This window comes from Rutilus rutilus, assembly GCF_951802725.1.
Source record: "Rutilus rutilus genome assembly, chromosome: 25".
In the NCBI taxonomy this organism is placed as follows: Eukaryota; Metazoa; Chordata; class Actinopteri; order Cypriniformes; family Leuciscidae; genus Rutilus; species Rutilus rutilus.
This window is the reverse complement of record NC_140229.1, coordinates 9608987-9631334: the sequence shown is the minus strand read 5'-3', so window position 1 is coordinate 9631334 and position 22348 is coordinate 9608987. Positions and strand designations below refer to the sequence as shown.

The following is a 22348-nucleotide window of genomic DNA, read 5'->3' as shown; positions in this document are numbered from 1 at the left end:
CCTTACAAATATCAATTGCTGTTGTTTGATTTCAATAGTATGAGTTTCAAAGAGCTGTAGTATTAATGTAGTGTATGCCTTACACTCTGCTTTTAGCATTTCTTGTTATGTCACGACTGTCAAAAAACACAGCTGTGATGGAACCAAAAGGCTTGCTATTTTCTGCCCTCCCCTTCCTTGTTCACTCTCTCCATCTGTACCACAGTCTCTCCGTCTCATTCTCGTTCTCTCTCTGTGCACCACTGTTCCCCCATTTCAGTGTTCATTCATTCCCTCAATTAAGTTTTATAAAGGCGGAGGATCCCCTCTTTTAAATAACTGTATCCTCGTTCCTCTTAAACACAGCATAACAACCCATTAGAAACATATCATTTGCATACAGCAGCTGCATGGTTGCGTGGTGGGAATTTCTATAGCGTATTAGCATCTTAGCATACAGCTCACTGACCAGGAAATGCTGACATTCATGAGGTTTGCTATTCAGGTCAGTGGGTTTTTCAGCCCAGCAGCATGGCACTTCAGAGGAAGGTGGGGGTGGTGGGGGTCTGGGTCTTTATAGTGGAAAGCTCTGTGGGGATCCACATCTTCTGACTGTCCTCGAACCAAAGAGTAACATGGTTACATAATGTGACTACAGAGGACAATGTACTGCACCGCCAGTCTCTCACAACCTAATTCTGTCCTATGCAATCGATTCCCATACCATAAAGCACCCTGCATGACACTGAAACCGTTCTAGGTATAATCACATTTTATTGATTAAATAGGAAATAATGTGACATTAAGATAATCACACCCACTCATTCACATATACACACTCATACACACAAAAATAGTCCTCTATTAAACATGTGCATGTGATGGCAACTTCGAAAGAAAAGGATCTATTAATCCAAAACTTGATACCACTGTTATCCATGAAAGTCTTCGCTTACCTATAACACCAACTGCCTGTGAAACATCACCTCTACTGTCCTTAGACTTCTTTAATGCAGTCTCACACAAAAGTTCAGTGCAGGCAGAAAGAAAAATCCATAGAGTTAGATCCATATGCCTCATGGTTCTTCGATGACATGTTACATACACATTTGTTACAGTTGACAGGCACTGTGTGACTTAACACAGTGTTTAAAAAACAGTGAGAAAAGGACATCTGTGGGGAGAGGAAGAGGAGTGCGATGGCTCGTCTGGTTGAAAAAGTACGGCATGCGTTCTGCTACATACATTCAAAAGATGCTGTGGAATATCCTGTCTTGGCATGAACTGTACAGGTAAGATATCCAGTTTGTTTGCATACAACACGTGGGAGCTCCAAGAAGACTAACATTGATCCACAAAGTTCACTTGAAAAAGAAAAATTTGAAAAAAGACACCAGACAAGAAAATCTAAAAAAGAAGGCCAAGTAACAAATGCTACAAAGATCCCTCAATTGCTCTGTAACAAAACATTTTTTTCTTTGTGGCAGTCCAGGAAGATAAGAAAAAAGCACCTTTGTGATGATACTGGGCCCCTCTAGTGTGTTGTAGACCTGGACAAAAACCACAAGACTCGATGTTGGATTGCTTGTTTCTTCTCTGAGGCTTTTAACCACCACAAAAGACCATTATGGATGATGCCAGAGATAATGGATGGATGCATTTATTGTTTCTTCAGAGAAGGTCTACATGGCTTTGGATTCCAGGTGAGGGCTCTTGTGCTTTAGTGCCTGCCATTTAATTGGCATGTTTGGTTGCCATGGGGATCGTTTAGACAGGGCCTGTGCATGTGCATCTGTTCCTGGTGGCACACAGAGTTGAATCCAGCTTCAGTCTGTTCTAGAGTGATATGAATAGAAACACCCAGCTGATAAAATAATTGTGTGATTAACACTGGTGTGTAAAATAGTTCAAATAATGATAACAATCCAGTTGTTCCTGTGAGGATATTTGCTGCAAAAAGACGTAAACCAGGCACAGTGATGCCTGACCGAATATATTAAAAAGTATTTCTTGAGAAAACTGTTGCAAGTGGAATGTTTCAGGGTTTTGTCATAGGCAGGATTAGAATGTCAGTTACTTTCGGGTGACGGCAGCTGTAGCTGTTGGTGCAGGCTTATTGCTGGTCCGACGAACGGGCATTTTGGACACTGGTATCTTGGAGCGTGCAGCTTCTGCCCTCCCCTGCACAGAATGGTAGGTTGCAGTAGATCCGTGTTTGATGGGGATCTTAGACTCCCGGGTTAAACTTGTTGCACCAGCTGCTGGATGTGTCTGGAGACTAAGTTTGCCATCAAGAATGTCCTCTTGGCTGTGGGAGAGGGTTGGGGTGACAGCCCCTGATTCTGTGGAGACATCGCTGAGGGCCTCTTTGCTGCTGCTTTCCCGTGAGAGCGTGAACTGACTTTCCTCTTCATGTACCGGTGTTGGTAGATTTGAGTGGTCATCATCTCCATTTGGCTGGGAATCTCGATGATGCAGCTTAGCAGGTCTGCCTCCACCACAAACAGGGATCTTACTTAGAGTTGTGGGCTTTGTTGCAGGGCCCCTTTTCACAGCCTTGCTGATGCTTTGAGTAGCTGCTGAGTTTCTATTGTCAGTTCCTTCTTGTCTTAACAGGTCCTCCCTCAAATCCATGCTGACATCATCTTCTGCTCTTTTTGAAGAAATGAAGGATGGAGTAATACCTGGAGGAGATTTCAGGACAGGAAAGTGTGGTGTGGAAGTAACCGTGGGTGATTTCATGGTGGCAGAGGTAAGAATAGGAGCAGGCATGGATGTAGAGTGTGACGGGGCAACAGCAGATGGAAGTTTAGCAACAGAAGCAGCCGTTTCAGAGATGGAGGCTTTTCTTACAGATGTTGTGCCAGTGTGGGTACTAGATTTTGAAGTTTGTCCTGTGGGTTGTTTTGTCTCAAGCTTGGAAATAGGAGCAGTGTTTCGGCTTGTCGATAATCCAAATGTTGTTACAAGTTTTGGTCTTGGTGTTGGTGCAGGGGCTGGGGTAGGTTTACCAAATGGTGGTGGATAAGGAGTATGTTTGGTTGCAGAGGTAGTATGTTTGGATTCTTGGGTAACGACCAAAGTGGGTTTTGTTGCAGGGGTTGATACTTGGGTAGGTTTAGTCACAGGGGTTGGGGTAGGTTCAGTTTTGGTAACAGCAAAAGTTTCAGGGGTAGAACTAATTGAGGGGGAGGGGGAGGTTTCAGAAGTAGTGGTCGAGAGAGATAGAGGAATGAGTGTAGAGGTTGGGATAGGTTTGGTCATGGGGGTAGTTGTGGAGCTAGATGGTGTGGCAGGTTTGATTTCAGGGCTAGATTCAGGGGACAGGGCAGGTTTAGCTAGGGAAATGATAGGTTTGTTTGTAGGGCTTGATAAAGGGCCTGGGGCAGGCTGTGTAGTGGAGACAGATGTAGGGGTTGGTTTAGGTTGAATAATTGGAGTAGTTGAAGTTGCAGTGGCTTGAGGTATTGGGATAGGTGTTGGTGTAGGCTGGGTTATGGGCGTAGCTGATGATGTAGGGGTGGGTTTAGCGAGAGGGCTGGATGTTGGGGTAGGGATAATAGGGCCAGTAGGCATAGACGGTGACATTTTGGTCACTGAAGAGAACGTTGAGGTGACTGCAGGTTTTGTCAAAGGGCTGGGAAAAGGTTTGGTGGTGGTGGGTGAAGGGGTGGGTTTGGTTGCTGAAATAGGGGAAGGTTTGAAAGAGGTGGTGGGGCTTAGAGTAGAAGTAGGAGAAGGACTAGGCTTTGATCTTGTAGAAGTTGTAGAAGATGAAGTCGTCTCAGAATTATCCACTTTCTGTGTGCTAGGTGCTCCCTCCATTCTACTGCTAGCTTTGACCCATTCTGCCTCAACATCTGCTACAATATCTCCACATGCCGTCAGTGAATCAAAGCTCAAAATTGATGAGATATCTCCGAGCAGTGTGCTCAAGCGTTCATTTGTTGGAGGTTTGTTCACCCCGCTCACCTTTGCAGAGTCCTCAGATGACGTAGGTCCCTCTTGTGTTCTAAGAAGCTTTTCCTCCACAGAACGAGGCGGAGGCCCAGGTGTTAATGTGAGACTCTCCTTTATAATCTCAACACTGTTGGAACGGGAAGCAAGAAGGGGAGGGCCAGGTTGAGGCTCTTCCTCCTCCTCATCCTCCTTCTCTTTACCACGCCAGCGTACTGTACCAAACAATCCCTTTAGGCCCTTCCGTTGGCGTCCAGGCCTCTGAGACTCGGTCTGAGCCTGCCGTTCTCCCGTCAATCCTCGCCGGCCTTTGCGAAGCATATTGAGGAAGCTCAAAGACTTAGCAGAGGTGAGCGAGGAGATGGAATGCCGAGTAGGGGTGGTTTCTGAATTCATGTTTTCGCTCGTGAACTCCTCCATTGGAGCGTCCTCCTGTTGACTCTCATCCTCCTGGTCAAGATCCACCTGCTCTGCCTCTGCTTCTGGGGCAGTAGGCTCTTTTAATCCATCCAGAGTTTTGCTAATTGATGGCGGTGATTTAGGGCCTCCATCTCCTTTCCCACGCATGGAGAAGATGCTAGCGACGCCGCTCCCAGGCTTCCGCTTGCTGAACAGTTTGAAGGCTTTTCTGATTTTACCTGGAGGCTGAGGATCACATGGCGGTGGTTCACAGCTCTCAGACTGTGCATCCATATTCCAGCTCCACTGCAGTGTGTCTTTTCCTTCGTCTCGACGTCTCGGTCTACCCTCACACTTTCTCTCTTTGTAACCTCACGCTCAGATGAATGAAATATAACTGATAAGAATAAATAAATAAATTACCTTTTCCCTTTATATTTCTATGGACTGTTTTTGCTAGCAATGTGTATCTATCTCCGTCTTCACTCTCGTTCCCTCCCTCTGTCTATTGCTCTTTTTTCAAGCGCTCCCTCTTTCTCTCTCTCGTTCTGTTCCTCCCTCTCTAGCCTCCGCCCTCCCTCTCCCTCTCCCTCTCTTTCTCTGTTCCTCTCCTCTGGCTGCTCCAGCTGGTCACCATAGCAACTGAGGGTCTAAGCAGCTTTCGTCAGCAATGGAGCGGAGCCAGGGGCTGTCATCATCCTACCCTCTTTCCTTCTTTCTCTCTCTCTCCCCGTCCACTCCCTCTTTTCATCCAAGTGTTCCCATGTCTCCCATCCCAGTTACTCATGCAGATTCATCCTTCCTATTTTTGACTGTGTTCTCTTTCTATCAGCATCACTGCTGCGTATGGGACAAAGGACAACACAGGCAGCAACTGGCTTGGTTACAGCATCGCTGCTGTGATAGATTTACAAACAATCTGCTCAAAATATCAATCTGTTCGAAATATGTTACCACTCCAAGCCTGTGTATTGTACATTAGAGGGAGGACATGTTGGAAGGGTGTTGAAATTGAAATTTTGTAATGAATATGGCTGTGATTGGTGTGAACTGTCAAGATTTAAACATTTTCCCGTAATTTCCCTCTTTTTCCCAATCTCTTGTCGTCTCAAATTCACTGTCTTTCTCTAATAACCTTCCTTCTCTTCTTATGCCCCTCCCACTCAACCACCCACAATCTCTCTCCCACACACACATAATTCTCGTAGGAATTCTCATCAGTACATGCTCTTGTAGCCCATCCTTTTGCTTGTCACACTTATTTTGCTGGGGTCTTGAGGACTATTTTTATTTATCACCGTTCCTCTCATCATGAGGCCCACCTCTCCTACCCAGTATCTTCATCTCTGCATCAGTGTCTCTCTGGCTCTTGCTGTCTTTCATGACCTTATTTGTAAAGAAATTCTCTCTCCCTGTTTGTCTTTTTTTTGGGGGGCGGGGGGGGGTGGGTGTATATATATAGAGATGGGTATATACCATACCCATCTCTCTTCTCCTGCACATCCATTTTTTATGGATTCAAAAAAAGTATGATTAGGTAGCATGATTCTAGGTATAAAAAAAAAAAGTGTAAAATTCTGCAGCAGAATATCAGATTTTGATTTTGAATATGATTGTTTTAATTTGTTTAGAAAGCCCATATATTTCAGAAAATCATAAATACATTCTTCTAATTATATTAGTCTAATTATAATTACATTGTTTTACTACATTTTGTAACTGAATTATTTCAAATATGAAATTGAATAATCGTTATTTATTTTCCTTTTTAAAATGTAATTTAATGTAATTATGTATTTTGATTCTTTTTACAATAAGTTTAAATATTTTTCTCGTACTCTCTAGACTGTTGTGTAATGTACTTACCTTTTTCATTTCTTTTTATTACACTTTGTTATCGATAAAGAGTTTGGAGAAAAATTCAGTTTTTGTCTTGAGTACACCACCAAGTGACCCAGGACCGCCACTGGTGTCCCCTCTGAAGTAGGTGCATGACACCCCCTCTACATCCATTCATGTATACATCTACTTTTCTGTCCTTATCTGCTCAGTATTCTCTCTTTTAAAACAGGCCTCTTTCCTCCTTCCTTCACCTCATCGCAACGAAACAATGAATTCATTCATCCTTTAAGTGGTGCTTTCATTGGGGCTCACTAAACAGGGGTGACTCGCCAGACAGAACAACACATTACTATGTGCTGAGACTACCTATCTCCTACCTATTAAAGGAGGCTCAAAAATAATTAAAGATGTTTTCTTCTGTATTGTGATGTACATCGGAGTGAAACAGATTATCGAACAAAAATGTAGGGTGGGGACTTGGTTCAATCCATGGGGTGTTGAATGGTTTAAAAGTCAGGCATACGTCACCTGAGATAACTCTGTTAATTTACCACAAGGCAGAGTTATATTATTTATTTTAAAAAAAAGAACAAAAAAATAAAAACATATGAAAATGTTTCATAAATGAAACATGCATGGATGAATAATTCACAATAAGATCAGTAACATCCATTTAGAAAATAGGGTACATTTCCATTTAATGCCGACTTTAAAGACAAGTTTCTGCTGTGCTGCAAATCTACTTTTTAAAAAAATATATTTATTTTTTACAAAATTAACAGCTAGGCCACCCAGAGGAAGAAGGCTAGTTCAGCTATATATGATGGTAAGATTAAGAATTTGGGGATTTTTTCAGAGTGAGTTTAGATTTCAAGCATTGCATATTTTAATTGTGCTAGCGTGATTCATCAATAAAAACTACTGATAACCATATCATCCAAGTGTGTAGATACAAACCACTCAGTCACATTACAGTCAATAGATGCTCAAGACTGCTTTTAATTGTATCATCTGAAATGAATCTGTACTGAATATAAGTCACTATAAATTTAATAGGCTTACAAAAAGGACTCATTATATTTACATTAAGTGCAGAGCACAAAGAGAGTGAGACAGTGTGTGTGTGAGAGAGAGAGAGAGAGAGAGAGAGAGAGAGAGAGTATTTTATCAAAAACAAGAGTTCTAAATCTGGCTCAGCACAAGATCTATTTATCACACGTAAGTGCAGGAATAGACAATTTGTTCTTTGTTTTGTTGGTTCTCTGACGAACTCACTTCTGAAACCTCCTGAAGAGAAGAGCAGATATGGAAAGAGAGGACCAGAGGAGCCTGTTTTCTACAGTGCAGAGATTGAGAAATGAACCACATCTGGCATCAGTGTTGGAATTCCCCCTGCAGGACAGGGCACAGGGTGGAAAACGAATCTAATAAAACTCACAAATAAACCGACTTAGGCCTACTATCTAGCCCACCTAGCCAGCTAACTGACAATGAATCAAATTAAGCACAAATGAAAAGTACCACATTGATGAAGGTGACTCTTGGGACATCCAGTCTAACTCGTTAACTAGATTAAATTTAGCTGGGTGATTCAAATCCATCCAGACTGTAATATTGATTTTTGCGTCCCACGCAAAGTCCTCTCACCTCTACACTGTCTCAATGGGAGACCAGACAACAGTGATGCTGAAACTACTGCGCTGCTTCCCTCTGCTGACGTGATGGCGAGTTGCAGGAAAATTACAAATACTGTATATATAATTACTTATTTTATTCTTTTTGAGTTATTAACTGAAATGCCTTATTTTAAATAATACATTGGAATGTTTTGCTTGGACTAAGCCGGGATTGAGTGGCATTGTTTGATGGTATTGTGTGTAGCCTATGTGGGTAAGTGAATTGAGCTGTTTTTTTTTATTTTTTTTATTATGCTAATTAGTTCATTGCATGGTTCTTGTAATTAATAAATATTCAGATTATTGTGATATTTTTATTTTTGGATGAACTATCCCTTTATAATAATAAAGGTGACTAGTCACCATGATATCAAAATAGATAATTCAGTTTTTTTTTTTTTTTTTTTTTTTTATGGAATATAAATGATTTATTCGTACAAGGTGCACATCATTATATTTTTTTATTCATGTGCCATGAGACGTGACAAATTCCCATAAAATATGAATTTAAGTAGCCTAGTAATAGATCATAGTTGAATAAAATAACAATGTAACACCAATGACATGTTAGCCTAATAACCAAGTGAAGTGAGAAAAATAAAAGCAAATGAATAAACGTGCAAATTTAAACAGCCATAAGCATGTTGACTTTGAAAATATTTTTTAAGAAGGCCTATTAAGATACATATTTAATAATAATAATAATAATAATAATTTTAATTAAATAAAAAACTGAATTCATCACTAAAAAGCGCATTAGTTTTCTGAAAACACTAGTTTAAACTCTCACGTCATTGAAGAAATAAAATAATTTAAATATACTGCGATTAAATGCAAGGCAGAAAGGTGAATGCTGATTTCATTTGGGTTCTTCCTAAGGCTCGGAATTGTCACATAATACAACAAAACTACATATGGGAGGACAATTGAATGTTTATTGTGTTATTGATTTAAAAATTAAATACTTATCGCTTAATTGGGCGATAATGGGGAATTAATGTGCTGCTGGTGTTAAGCAGCTCTTTGTTTTTCTCCGAGCGCGTCGATCGGACGAGCCTCGTGCCGTGACGTCACCGACACCCTTTCCGAGGGTCGGATTAAAGATGGCGCCCTCTCAGGCGGTAAGATGCTGTCAACGGGGCTTATCCTGGATACCTGTGATTTTTATCAACCTGGTCGTGTGCTGGTCCTACTACGCTTACGTGGTGGAGCTCTGTATATGTAAGTTTCGACCCTAGTAGACTTGGTAGAATGTAAGTTAACACACAGTAACGTTAGATAAAAGTTGTTGCAGTGGTGGTCAGGGAAGGAAGTGACAGTAACTGACTGGTACCAGATATGAATCGAAATTCAGCTCGGTTTCTTTGTATAGTGTTTATTTATGTGCATAATTCACGTCGAAAGCCATGAATGAACTGGTTTGATTTCAGTTATTGTATGTACAGTGTTAATTCAAGCTCGAGCGTTAAGCCCAGGTGTTAAACTGATTGAGAGGCTTGATTTGACAAGCTGACGTACAGGAAAGAATGGCGAATATATTATTAATTTTCAGTAACATAAAGCTCACTTCAATCTGATCGAGGTGTGTTTCGGAAGATTTCTGACTTATACATTGTTTAGTTTGTCAAACAGTAACAATGGTACTTGTCTTAAGTGTCATGGTATGATATACGCTATAACTTACATCATAATTTCAGTCTTGTATAATTATAGTATATGCACAATTATCTCATTAATTGTTAAATAGACTTAACGTTTCTTACATTTTCTTTAAATCCACACTGCAGGACTATTTAAATGGACAATTAGCCTAACCAACATTTTTTAATTCTGTAATATTTTTTTGGATTTTAAGGGTGAACTCCTTAAGTGAATAAATTATTCTTTTTTTTTTAGATATAGCCTAAAGTGTGAAACATAAATGACTGAAAACATATATGCTGTTTAAGTCTTTAACTACAGCTGTTGTTAACCACTTCACTGCACTCTCTGTGGTTCCACCCAGTTATTACTTTCCCATCAGCTTCTAAAAATACTCACTTCATTGTGTGTTCCGGTCCATTTATTACTCTAGTGAAGTGCAGTGATATATTGCAAACCCTTCCTTATTGATTCCCCTCTCTTTTTTGCTATAAAGGTTTGTAAATCCTTTTAGAAATCTGACGGGATGACTCCATGATGGAGAGTTGCAAGTAAAATCTCAAATTAACTTTTGCTCTGTTGTTGAGTTTCTTATTTTATTTTACAAATGAAACCAGGATGACACCAGTGACAAATTCACATAAAAGATTAATTGACATTCGTATGATTCACATTAAATCATAGCTCAATAAAATAATAACACAATGTAACACTAGTGAGACATAACCAAGTGGGAAAAAATGGAAATGATTAAACTTTCAATATATTGTGCACATTTAAACCTCCTACATACTTTGACATTGGAAGTACTTTTGATTATTAAAATAAATATTTCAACATTTATTGAAATACTTAATAAAATAAAAATACATGTATTTAAGCAAAATATTTAATGAATAAAAGATTTCATCATGACACGCATCTGTCAGTCACTTGAGTCGTCATGACAACCGGGGTTCTCCATCCGTGATGGACACAAGGCTCTCTCTGACAGCACTCTGCCAGATGGCAGTACCAGTCGCCTGGCGCTCTGGCATAACTGGAGGGAACTGGGCGGTTGGGAGCTGAGATAGCATTAGCAGTATCCCAGCACTCAGCAGATGGCTTTGTGAATCAGGCCAGTTGTTCTTGATGGGATTGCCGATTGACCTTTGCTTCTTTCTCTCTACAGACACAATCACTAACACAGAGGAGCAAGGTAAGAGGAACGCCAGTGAAACCAAGTGCACAATATTGCAAAAGCAGTTAACAAATTCTTCTGTTGGCTAATCTGGCCTCCTACTGTTCTTAGTCACATGTTTTGTCACACCAGAATGAACAAAACATCCCATTTCTGTTATGAAGTAACAGCATTTGGTTTTTTTTGGTTTATAAAGTAAGTATATGAATTGTCGTTTGTTTTTCTAAAATTCCCCTCATTCTGTTTCTCTCGCAGTTTTTTATCTCATAGTGTTTCACCTCTGTTTCTTCATGTTCATATGGTCCTACTGGAAGACCATCATTTCCAAGCCTGCCATCCCCTCAAAAGAGGTACTGTCATTCTCTCTTTGTCTTTCTGTTCTCGTTCCTTTATTTACTAGTTTTGCCTCAGGGCCCAGGTCTTGCTTTAAGTTTAGAGATCAAGTGGTGGCCCAACAGTATATCATATTTAATATTTAATGTAGTCTGCCCTGTATTTTATTTTACTTTGTGTAGTTCAGTGTCTGGATTTTGAGAATGAGGGACCTGTCAAAGTATCGTAGAAATTGGTAGCAAAACGCTTTGAGGTCAAGAACAATTAAAAACTTTGTTTAATATAATGTTTGATAGATGCGTCTATTAATTTTTCCATTTTTATTTATTTAGTTTTATTGGTGGTTAGGCATTTTAGCATTGGTTCCCCCCCCTTCTCATTTGGGACCCAATCAGAACAGATATGTTGAGAATCACTGGTCCAGTGTTGTTATTGCTTACTAAAATAAAAACTATTAAAAGAAAATAATAAATAATGCTAAAAAATAAAATGAAAATATGTTGCCTTTGAAGGTTGAATTACTAAAATTATATTATAGTATACTAAAATAACACTGCACTGGTCTAGATCATGTTAGTCTCAGCCTCAGACGTGGCAGCCATTGTAAGTTCACAAGACCGAAAGTGCATATGAAGCCTTATTGCCAGGCTCTCAGGCTCTCATTTCACCTGGGTCATAGGGGGAGCAAAATATTTATCATACTGTAATGTGTATGTGGTTATGTTCCTCACATCTGGAGGAGGAGCAGCAGCAGCGGGAGCCTTTAAACTCTGGCTGCTCTGTAGTTTTATTACCACAAAATGTAATGACAGAGAAGAGAAGAGGAAGAAAGCCCAAAAAAGTGATGTTTTAGCATTTTTTTTTACTGCCTGTGGGGTGTGTGGCGTGGTTTAGCAGTTAGCACACATGCTCTAACACACTGAGCTCATTTGGACAGTGCTAATAAAATAATCTCTTGTCATGTATCTATCTTGCCAATAAAGATGGCAAAAATAGTATAAAAAATGTACTAGTATTAAAAAGTTATTTGAAAGTTTCTGGTTGATTTTGGTTGCATATGCAGATTCATATTAGTCTATTCGCACTCACAATCTTACATCCTGTTGTCTCTCTTAGTTCTGTCTCCCTAAGGTTGAAAAAGAGCTGTATGAGAAAGAGGAGAGACCAGAGGCCCAACAGGAAATCCTGAAAAGAGTGGCCAGAGATTTACCCGTATATACACGCACAGGATCTGGGGGTGAGCTTAAAAAAATACAACGCCATTGAAATCCGTCCTACTTCTTTAAAATGTTCTGCAGTTAATTCAACTCCAAACACTAATATTTTGTTACTTTTTGTTTTTATAAATGTATAAGTTTAGAAATGTGTAGTTTTAAAGTTTGCTTCAACTTTTTACTCAAACTGCTATTCTGATAAAATGTGATATTAAATGCTGGTGATTTCAGACTTTTGTACTCCACTGTATCTATTTGCATACTGAAGTGTGATTGGAAATTTGGAGTTTTTGAATTAAAGGTGCAATGTGTGATATTTCTGAGGATCTATTGGCAGAAATGCAATATAAGATCCATAACTATGTTTTCAGTGGTGTATAAAGACCTTACTTAATGAACCGTTATGTTTTTATTACCTTAGAATGAGTCATTTATATGTACATAACCGCGGCCACCCCTTCTATGAAGGTCGCCATATCGTGACGTCATGTTTCTACCGTAGCCGACAGCGAACAGACAGACGCGTTTCATCACTAACTTGAATGAGAAGCAGCAGAAAAAGACGCGGCTTCCTACGTCGGCCACCGTAGCCTCTCATTCGAGTTTGAAATTTCAAGGAAAGGCCGCGAATTATTGACCGATTGCAATTCGCAAATCTCACCACTAGATGCCGCTAAAAATCACACACTGCACCTTTAAGTCTTTTATTAGGGCTGCACAATATATCGAAATAACGCAAATGTACATATCATGATATTTATATCGCAACGGCTTGTGATACGCTACTTCAAAAAGTTGTGAAAAGTCAAAGTTTTAGGTCGACACATATAGCAGAGAATAGACTGGGCGCGCAACTGTTACTTACGTGTGACTAAGTGACAGTTGATTCAGTTTACTGTTACTTTTGATCAGTTTAATGCATCATTGCTAAATAAAAGCTTTAAATAATTTCTTTAAAAAAGAACTACTGACTTATTGACCTCAAACTTTTGAATGGTTTGGTATCTAAACATCTATATACTAGTGAAATACAGTTCGGAGTTATGAATTGATGAATTGATTCTGAATTATAAATCCTCTTCCCTCCTCAGCTATCCGTTACTGTGATCACTGTCAGCTGATCAAACCAGACAGATGTCATCACTGCTCTACCTGCGACAAGTGAGTCCACCCAAAAAACAAAGTCTACGTCGGAAATCACATACTCTGATTTGGTACTCAATTACTTCACGTAATTACTTCATGACCGCTTAAAAAGAGTATGTTGTATGTAGTATGAATGTGTGTATTATGAATGTAATCTGGATGTACTACATTCACCATTCATAAATCCTCTCCCATGGCCTCATGGGATAGTAAAGTGTCCATGGTGTGCACACTTCAGAATCTCGCCAGAAGTAGTAGGTCATCCGGGTACTTTTTGCCTACTTAAAAAAAAAAAAAAATGTATATGATTACTGTGAATTTGGACATATTTTTTTTGTCACATAACTGTTTATCGCCTGCTATATAGTAGGGAAGTATGCCGTTTTGGATGCAGCCATAGTTATCTTGTATGTCTTGGATTTGCACATTTTATTTTGATCCATTTTGTTTTCCCCAGATGTGTGCTGAAAATGGATCACCACTGTCCATGGTACGTGCATCCGGAGCTGCGATCAGTTTATTACCTTAAGTTATGTTGTCAAATAAGTAGGGCTGGGTATCGAATTCGATACTTTTTAGGCACCGACCAAATTGCCTCGATACTATCGAGTATCGAAACATTGTCTTGTTTTTCGGTACCAAATTTCGATACCTAAGGGGTTAATCTCGTAAACGTCAGTGCATGCAGCATGATTGGCTATAGTGGAAAAACACTAGTTTACACGGTTGCCCGAAAAGACGTGGCTTGCACGTGAGGCTGTAGTGTGTGTTTGTGTGTGTGTAAGCATCCTAACCCAGATGGAAAATATGTGGAAAAGATCAAAAGTGACTCAGACTCAAATATGAGTGTAAAAAAAGTTAAACAAACTGAAAAAATGTAAAAACAAACAAACAATTTTTTGAGGTAATTTAATGTTGTTAAAACGGATTTTATTTTTTTATTTTCATAAAATTGTTATCGAAAAAAGTATCGTTCAGGAACCGGTATCGGTATCGGTATCGTATTTAAAGAATTTTTTTTTTTTTACGATACCCAGCCCTACACATAAGCTGTCACCTTTTGTGCTTGAGTTACTATGCAGAGAGATAATGACTCTTTGCTGTGTCTTTCAGGGTTAATAACTGTGTTGGATTCTCCAACTACAAGTTCTTTGTGCTGTTCCTGGCATACTCTATGCTGTACTGCGTCTACATCGCCGCCACAGTTTTGCAGTACTTTATCCAGTTCTGGACAGTAAGTCCACACATTCACACAAAGACATCTGATTCCTCTCATTTCTCACACTTCTTGCTTCTCACCTTGTGCTATTTCGGAGCGCCAACCTCAGCGTGTCTCTCCATCTATCTGTTTTTCTGTCTGCATGAAAATGAACTGCAGATAACCTAAACCATTATGTGAAACAATAACATACAGTCAGGTGGTAATATCACAAAGATAAATAAACGAATTGACCTGTTGGGGTTTATTCAATTATTTGAGATTTATTTAGTTCATTATATCCTTGAGCATTCTGTTCTTTTTAGGGTCGTGAACACCAAGTGTGAACACCCTAAAGGTACACTGTATCTTTCGGCCCTCTAGCTGTTAAAAAACAAAACTGCATGCATTTTGTGGAAGAACATTGTTTTGGTTGTGCTTTGGATTTGAGTGACTAAAAAGAGAGAGATTATCTTATTTCACAATATTGTTGTTTTAAATGAATTTTTGATCAAATAAATGCAGCCTTGCTGAGCATGAGACTTCTTTTAAAAACTTCTTCTTTTTTTTTTACAAACCCCAAACTTTTGAACAATAGCATATACTATGTGTTCATTTAAATGCACCAGTATAATATATTATATTTCTATTTTTTCACTAAAACTTTTTTAATATTCTTAAATGCTATGCGAGGACCTTAGAAAGATGGAAGAAAATGTGTCTGCTTCTAACATTCTGTCTGTTTTTAACACTTTGTCTGAAGCTTTGCAGACGGAGGGCTATAGAGCATTGCCCGGAGGTAAACCACTCACGCGTGCTTTGCACTGTTTTGACTGTTGCCGTTTGTTTTGTGTTGCACTGTTGGATCATTTTGCTTTGCATTCTTTTACTGATGAAAATAACCAGTAGTGTTGCTACAAAGCGTGCAGTTTAGCATATTCAATTATAGAGATGCTTTTTAGAGGCACAACAATCAGCTCTTACCAGACATGGACGTTAGTGTTGACGTAGTTAGATGAACAGGCTTTCAACTCTGCAACTACATTAATGCCAGTAAACGATTTTGGGCATCTCACAATTTTAAAGGTGATGTGTGTATTTGTTTTGTATTTTTTTTTAAGGGTAAAATATTTTTTCCCTATTCTAGCTTAATATTCAGAGACAGCTTGACAGCAACATTGGCTCAATCACTGGTGTGAGTTTGGGGCGGGACTATATTTTCCCGACCAAACCAGGGTCTATTATTTAGTTTACTTTGTTTACTGATTCTAAAAAATGTCATGCTTCACATTTAAAAAAAATCGTCTGCCAATTCAATTTATTTGTAAAGCACTTTTTAGAGCAGCTTTACAAAGAATAGCACCTTACAATGACCTTTGTAGTGTAATGAAGTGCTGATCTACAAACTAAATTGGGATACTTAGTTTTGTTTTTTTCATTTTCTCACTTTCTACTTTCTGACTCAACAGAATCATCTGCCAGACACTCATGCGAAGTTCCATGTGTTGTTCCTGTTCTTTGTGGCGGCCATGTTCTTCATCAGTATCCTGTCACTCTTCAGCTATCATCTGTGGCTGGTGGGAAAAAACAGAACCACTATAGGTAAGATGTTAGTATTGCCTGCTTCTTTCTCTTTCTCTTTCTCTTCCTCTTCCTTTTTTTTACTTCTCCTTCTCCTTCTCCTCCTCCTCCTTTTTCTTCTTCCACTTCTCCCTCTTCTCCTTCTGCTGCGTCTTCTCCTTTTCTTTCTTCATCTCCTCCTCCTCCTGCTTCTTTCTCTTCCTCTTCTTTCTCCTCCTTCTTTTTCTCCTTCTGCTTCTCCTCCTCTTGCTGTTGCTTCTCCTTCTCCTCTTTCTTTTTTCTCCTCCTACTCCTACTTTTTCTATTTCTCCTCCTCCTCATCATCCTGCTGCTGCTGCATCTTCTTTCTTCATCTTTCTTCTCCTGCTCATGCTCCTCCTCCTCCTTTTTCTTCCTCTCCTCCTCCTGCTTCTCTTAATCCTTCACCTCTAAAGTTTAATCTGCAACCGGTTAAATGTTTTTTTATTACATGTTTTTTTCTTTTCCTTCTTCTTTTTCATCTTTTTTTTTTAGTTTAGTTTATCTCTAGCCATTAAAATTATTATTATTATTATTATTATTAATATTATTATTATAACTTGCTTCTTATCTTAAGCTGTTGTTTATTACATTGCAATTTTTTTTATTTCTTTTGTTTCACTGCAAACACTAAATACAGTAAATACAGTTATCGTTTCTTTAGTTTCTAATTACTTCCTCATCGTATTCCTGTCCAGGTTCATATTCTGCTTTCCCTATCACTCTTTGACCTGCTAGTCCTCCTATCTCTTAGTTACATATTGTGACCTATTTTGCATCATTATCTTTTACTGGTGGAAAATGCAGTCACATGTTCAGACAACAAATAAAACTTTGCTCATAAAAGTCAAATATAAATGAATGTGGGCAATTGGATTGTGAGCGTGCTTATGAAGAATGTTTAGGTCAACTTTTGTGTGCCCTACAATGAGGTTTGATACTCCTCCCGAAGTTTGTTCAAAAGAAGAGGATGTCATTTGTTGAGAACAGGAACAGACCTCATTCTAATCTCTCATCCTTTGTTTCAGAGGCGTTCAGGGCACCGGTGTTCAGAAATGGTCCAGATAAAAATGGCTTCACTCTGGGCTTCCGTAAGAATATCTCCCAGGTGTTCGGGGACCAGAAGCTATGGTGGTGCATACCCATTTACAGCAGGTAAAAATTATTAATTTTTTACATTTAACATTTATTAATAATATGCACCAATGAGTCATTCATAATTACATACAGAAATGTGTATTAAGAAAGTAAATGATCATTTTAGTTTAATGTTAATTGTAAGATTATAAGCACCCTCATGAGAAACCATTCAGTGTTGTGTGGCAAGTTATGGTTGCATGAGTAGCTGTTTTTTCCTCTCTAGTTCAGGCGACGGCTACACATTCCCTACTCGCTTGGTCAACGTTGACTCAGAGCAAGGCAATGTTGAACACCAGGCCATTAAATGGTAATTACAATCTACTTTGTTTACAATTCCAATTGGCAGTATAATTCTGCAGTTCGTCATGAGAACAAATTAAACCATGCATATTTTTCCCTTTAGATCATGTGCATTCTCTTTTAAACTCAGACATTCTAGAAGTCTGTTTTCCCAGAAATGTCTTCAGAGTGTCACTGTTAATAGTAAAATATAATCCAGGGTGAGGTTTATTTTGGAGCAGTGGAAATCTCCATAAGTGTTTGTGACTGACACATAATGGTTGTTATGGTAACAGCACTGTTGATGGACAGACAAACCCCAGACCTCTGAATGAGTCACAGAATCTTCTCCTAGGCAACAATACGCACTCTGAGGAGCAGAAAGACGGCAGTCCTGCAAACATAGGTACGTCACGCCGGAGCTTTTACACCCCTTACATTGCTAGAGAACATTGTGAAATATGGTGTGTTTTTTTTTTTTTTATCACTAGATATTGCTAAAAGTCTAATGATTTCTCTGAATATGGAGACACACTGCTCCTTAATGTACACCAGTTTGCTCCCTAATGTAGTTGACCGATTACATCAAAATGTGAGGGAAATGTATGCATTTATGAAACTGATTGATGTGGAATTGTCTTCCAGAGGTATGTCAGCCTGTTTCTGTTACCATGGAGAATGAGTCCTAATCAGGTAAGACTTTTCTTTAGTTTGAATGGGGATTGTTTTTGGGGTGGTGTGTTGTAGTGGTTAAGGGTACGGTTACACGAAAACAATGTTCTAAAAGCAGAAAAGTTTTTTTCCTTTTGCGTTTTTCATGGACAGACAACAACATTGTCAAAATGATCCCCGTTCACATGGATCTGTGAAAACGACTAAGGCCTAATCTGCTCACGGTGGCTCTCTCACATTGCCACCTAGCCGCCTGGAGTGCATGCTACATCAAATTTGACACACTTTTGCGTCACCATATGCACGCGGATTTCCCCCCCATAACGCTCGTCTAAACGCAGAATAAAAAGTTATAACGCAACGCCACTTTTGCGTTTTCTCTTCAGATCGTTTCCGTGTAAACAGCCTAAAACACTTTATTATTAATGCCAGGCCAGTAGTTGGCGATATCACTTTGTAAAGAAACCCTACATGCCTATAGACTGAACACACATTTGCATGACATCACCGTTTTCACAAATAAGCGTTTTTGTAGTTTACACTGAGATGTATACAGTATCTTTTTCAAAAACTTGCACTTTCAAACCCGTTTTCAAAAGTTTGCTTTTTTAAGCCCAACATAAAGAGTTTTCTGTTTTTAGTTGAAAACTGTCATGTGAACACCTAAGATCTGGGCAAGACTTTTGTAGCTGTGAATCAGTGTTTTCTTTAATGTTGTTTATTTTTCAAATGTAATTACAAAAAAAAAATTGTAAATATATCTTTAACCAAACACTGTCAAATTAACTGTATTGATACAATTTCATGTAGTGATTTAAGTCTCACAAAATTCTGGTATGTGAAACTTGCCTATTTAGATAAACATCACTGAAAGTCCAGGTCAGTGAGTCAAATGTTGATTCAGTAACCGCTCTGACTGATTCAGTGAGTTCATTGAGTGGAGGATTCATCAGACTGATTCAAAGCAGTAAAGGTCCGTTCGCGCACAGCAAAAATGATAAACACAAAGTAGGGCTGGGCGATTTAAATCGTGAGATTGTTATGCGCATCTCGTCAGTAAAGCCGGTTCCTTGATTAGTAGTAAATCGCCATCACCTGCTTTCAGATGGAGCGGCATTTACTACAAAGAGCCGTAGTTAACTGACAAGCTGAGCCATATCGCATTAAAATCGCGGACGTATCGCCAGCGATTATTAATGCGATATGGCTCAGCTTGTCAGTTAACTACGGCTCTTTGTAGTAAATGCCGCTCCATCTGAAAGCAGGTGATGGCGATTTACTACTAATCAAGGAACCGGCTTTACTGACGAGATGCGCATAACAATCTCACGATTTAAATCGCCCAGCCCTAACACAAAGTTCTTTCGTGAAATTATAGATGGCGCAGACTCATAAGTCCTTAACCCAATCTGCTTGCAAGAACATCATGCTCTATAGGGCACAGCTGATTGGTTCCCACTATTGGTAGCCAATGAGCTTGCTGCTCAACATTTGAATTCTTGCTTATTGTGTGCTGTAGCAGTTTGCAGCACGCTTCCAGAAACCCTCCACCTTCCCCAGCTCCACCTGTATAGATCGGCTATGGGGGCGATTCATGTATGCTTGTGCAGCAGCAGCATGTCTTGCTTGCTCAAAGCATGTTGTGTGAACAATAACTATATTAGCATCCACACCAACAGACAAAGACATTGTATATTATAAGTGTGCTAAATACTCAAATGATTTAAGGTTGGATGAATTCTGATTGGTTGTGAATGTTTTTATCATTCATAAGCTGGAAAAAAAAAATCTGTTCTGAAAGTGATTCCTAGGTATTGTTCCTTCCTGGTATCATTGTTGTTACAGTTGTGATGTGGACTTCCCTATTCTCATCGAATTAGAACGATTATTTTATATATATATAAAAAAAAAATTCTATTATTGAACAATTCATAAAAATAAACCTGTTCATAAGAGTAATTTGTTCTGGAATCGCAGTATATAAAAATGTCCCCATCATCGCGTTTTGCAATTACATGTCCATTGAAACTTTTTTTTTTTTTTTGATTTTTTTGATTGGTTGGTCAAAGTGTTTGCTAAATGGATACTTGCGTTCCTTCTGTACATTCAGAGAATGGATCTTTCTAGTGTTTGTTTATTCTTACACAAGTTTGGTTTCTCTCTCCTTACAGGACCTTGGAATGGCACCAGGATTATTTTTCCTCTCTTAAGGATTGTCTTGTTCCAAGACCTTGTGTGCAAGACCGCATAGCCCTCAGATATAATGCCTTAAGGTTAGCAGCATCATCATCTCATCTCTATGGAAATGACCTGCAGCACATCGCTGCGTTCATATCCGCACAGACTCTCAAGCTCTCCGCACCAAACTCCGACTGAACTCAACGACTCTTTCACCAGGTTTTATTGCACGGTGACTAACACTTTTTCTGTTTTCCGAAATGCACATTTATTTGATCAAAATACCTTACGATGACCTTCAGGTTTTTGTCTGTCCAATATATAATGTTTTTATACTGGTTAATCTCTGGGATTACTTCTTTTTTTTTTTTTTTGACCAAAAAAGTTTGGCAGGTGTTTCTACCCAAGATGCACTTTTGTCAGCTGCAGATGTTAACTGATCTGAATTAACATGCAAGTGCAATGCATTATTTTATAAGAAAGTGTTCCTCCGTTAAGTAAAATTCACTACACGGAAGCGTCAACCGAGTTCTAGTTATGTATTTTTTTTTGTGATAATTCAGAAGGTGCAATACTTTCCTTTTAGATCTTTATATTAATGTACTATATTTGTGGGAAACTTAATGTAGTATTCAGTGGTATCCAACAACTTTTAGGTCCTCTACCCATTCATTAACACTTTTTCAAACCTCAAGCCCATCAGCATTATACTATCAGCTTTGTGCCTTTGTTTGAGGGCTAGATTTTGCAGCAGATGGTGTGAATCGTGACATTAAAGCACACTTAATTTCTAGGTTGTGTAGCACATGCAGCTCAGTTGTTTATTACAGAAGGAACTCAGGCCAAGATGTTAAACTTTTGCCAGCAAATATGGAAAAATGAATTCTAGCAAATAGTATCATGTGGAGTTTTGACCAGATTTCCTTAATTTAAGTTTGAAGACAGCTGAAGTTTTTACTCCACATGAATGTGTAATCTTGGTGTACAGTTTTTTTTGTTCGCGTAGTTTTGTTTCTGCTGTTCTGTAAGTGGGAGGAGCTCAGTGAGGTCTGTTTACAGATGCACCGTCTTCATTTATTCCTGGAAAAACGTGACCTCACAAGGAAGCTCTTACGTGACTGAAATACGTGCATATCTCGGCTTGAAAAATATTTGTGTTAATACTTTGAAAATAACCCATAAAACTCATTTCAGAGTTGATCATGGAAGGCATTGAATCGTGTTTGTAGTGAACAGTTGCTATATTGTTTTTTTATTATAGTTTTTCAGAATTTTTTATTTATGTTATTGCATGTTAATATAAAAAGTATTGAAAAGCAATGACCTAGTTAAAGGGGCCATTAATTACCAAATGAATTATGACCCCTCGATAGCATTACTGCAGAACTTGAGCTGACGTAACCATTGCGACATCAAATGTAATTACTGATAGGCTGCTGCATCTGCTGGAGGTCATGTGGTCTTTGAACGAGGACATGATCGTCTTTATAAACATTTTTATAGGACTGTGAGTATGCCAAAAATAATCATTTTAATATCAAAGAACTCACTAATCAATCACTTACTCCCTCATGAATATGTAATGTATTACTGGAATTTAAAAACCAAACATATATATAGGACCATTTTCTGAGTTTTATTATTGTTTCCAGAAAAAAAAAAACGTTGTACAGAATCTTTTTTGTACTGACTCTGCAGGCCAGTTTGGTTCATGATGTTATATTTGAAGATGTTTCTGAAGTCTAAACAGTTTGCACAGATTTTCCGTCTAATTCAATTTAATGTTTGTACTTTGCAGATTTACCAAGAATTTAATGTATGCATTATGAAATTGAATTAATAAAAAAATGTTGGCACTCCATTGGCATGTGATTGATTTTGACAGCGAAAAGGAATGACAGTTGACAACTACATT

General features: G+C 38.7%; 2 protein-coding genes across 2 annotated transcripts; one reads left to right on the top strand and one right to left on the bottom strand.

Moving 5' to 3' along the window:
• Nucleotides 1-733: 733 nt before the first annotated feature.
• On the bottom strand, nt 734-5119 carry LOC311285645 (uncharacterized protein). Its single transcript, XM_084401389.1, has one exon. The coding sequence runs from the start codon at nt 4627-4629 to the stop codon at nt 2053-2055; it is 2577 nt and encodes an 858-aa protein (XP_084257515.1). The 5' UTR covers nt 4630-5119; the 3' UTR covers nt 734-2052.
• Nucleotides 5120-8937: 3818 nt separating this feature from the next.
• zdhhc20a (zDHHC palmitoyltransferase 20a) lies at nt 8938-22294 on the top strand. Its single transcript, XM_084400968.1, has 13 exons — nt 8938-9074; nt 10666-10692; nt 10930-11024; nt 12124-12244; nt 13313-13382; nt 13825-13857; nt 14481-14601; nt 16035-16167; nt 17193-17319; nt 17528-17611; nt 17880-17989; nt 18229-18276; nt 20427-22294. The coding sequence occupies exons 1-12, from the start codon at nt 8957-8959 to the stop codon at nt 18270-18272; spliced, it is 1083 nt and encodes a 360-aa protein (XP_084257094.1). The 5' UTR covers nt 8938-8956; the 3' UTR covers nt 18273-18276; nt 20427-22294.
• Nucleotides 22295-22348: the final 54 nt, after the last annotated feature.

What these genes read in the sequence shown, in the direction of transcription:
- zdhhc20a (XM_084400968.1), top strand. Translation starts at nt 8,957, where the DNA reads ATGGCGCCCTCTCAGGCGGTAAGATGCTGTCAACGGGGCTTATCCTGG. An exon ending in CTGCCATCCCCTCAAAAGAG is followed by an intron (nt 11,025 to 12,123) that starts GTACTGTCATTC and finishes TGTCTCTCTTAG; the next exon opens with TTCTGTCTCCCTAAGGTTGA. An exon ending in CACTGCTCTACCTGCGACAA is followed by an intron (nt 13,383 to 13,824) that starts GTGAGTCCACCC and finishes TGTTTTCCCCAG; the next exon opens with ATGTGTGCTGAAAATGGATC.
- LOC311285645 (XM_084401389.1), bottom strand. Translation starts at nt 4,629, where the DNA reads ATGGATGCACAGTCTGAGAGCTGTGAACCACCGCCATGTGATCCTCAG.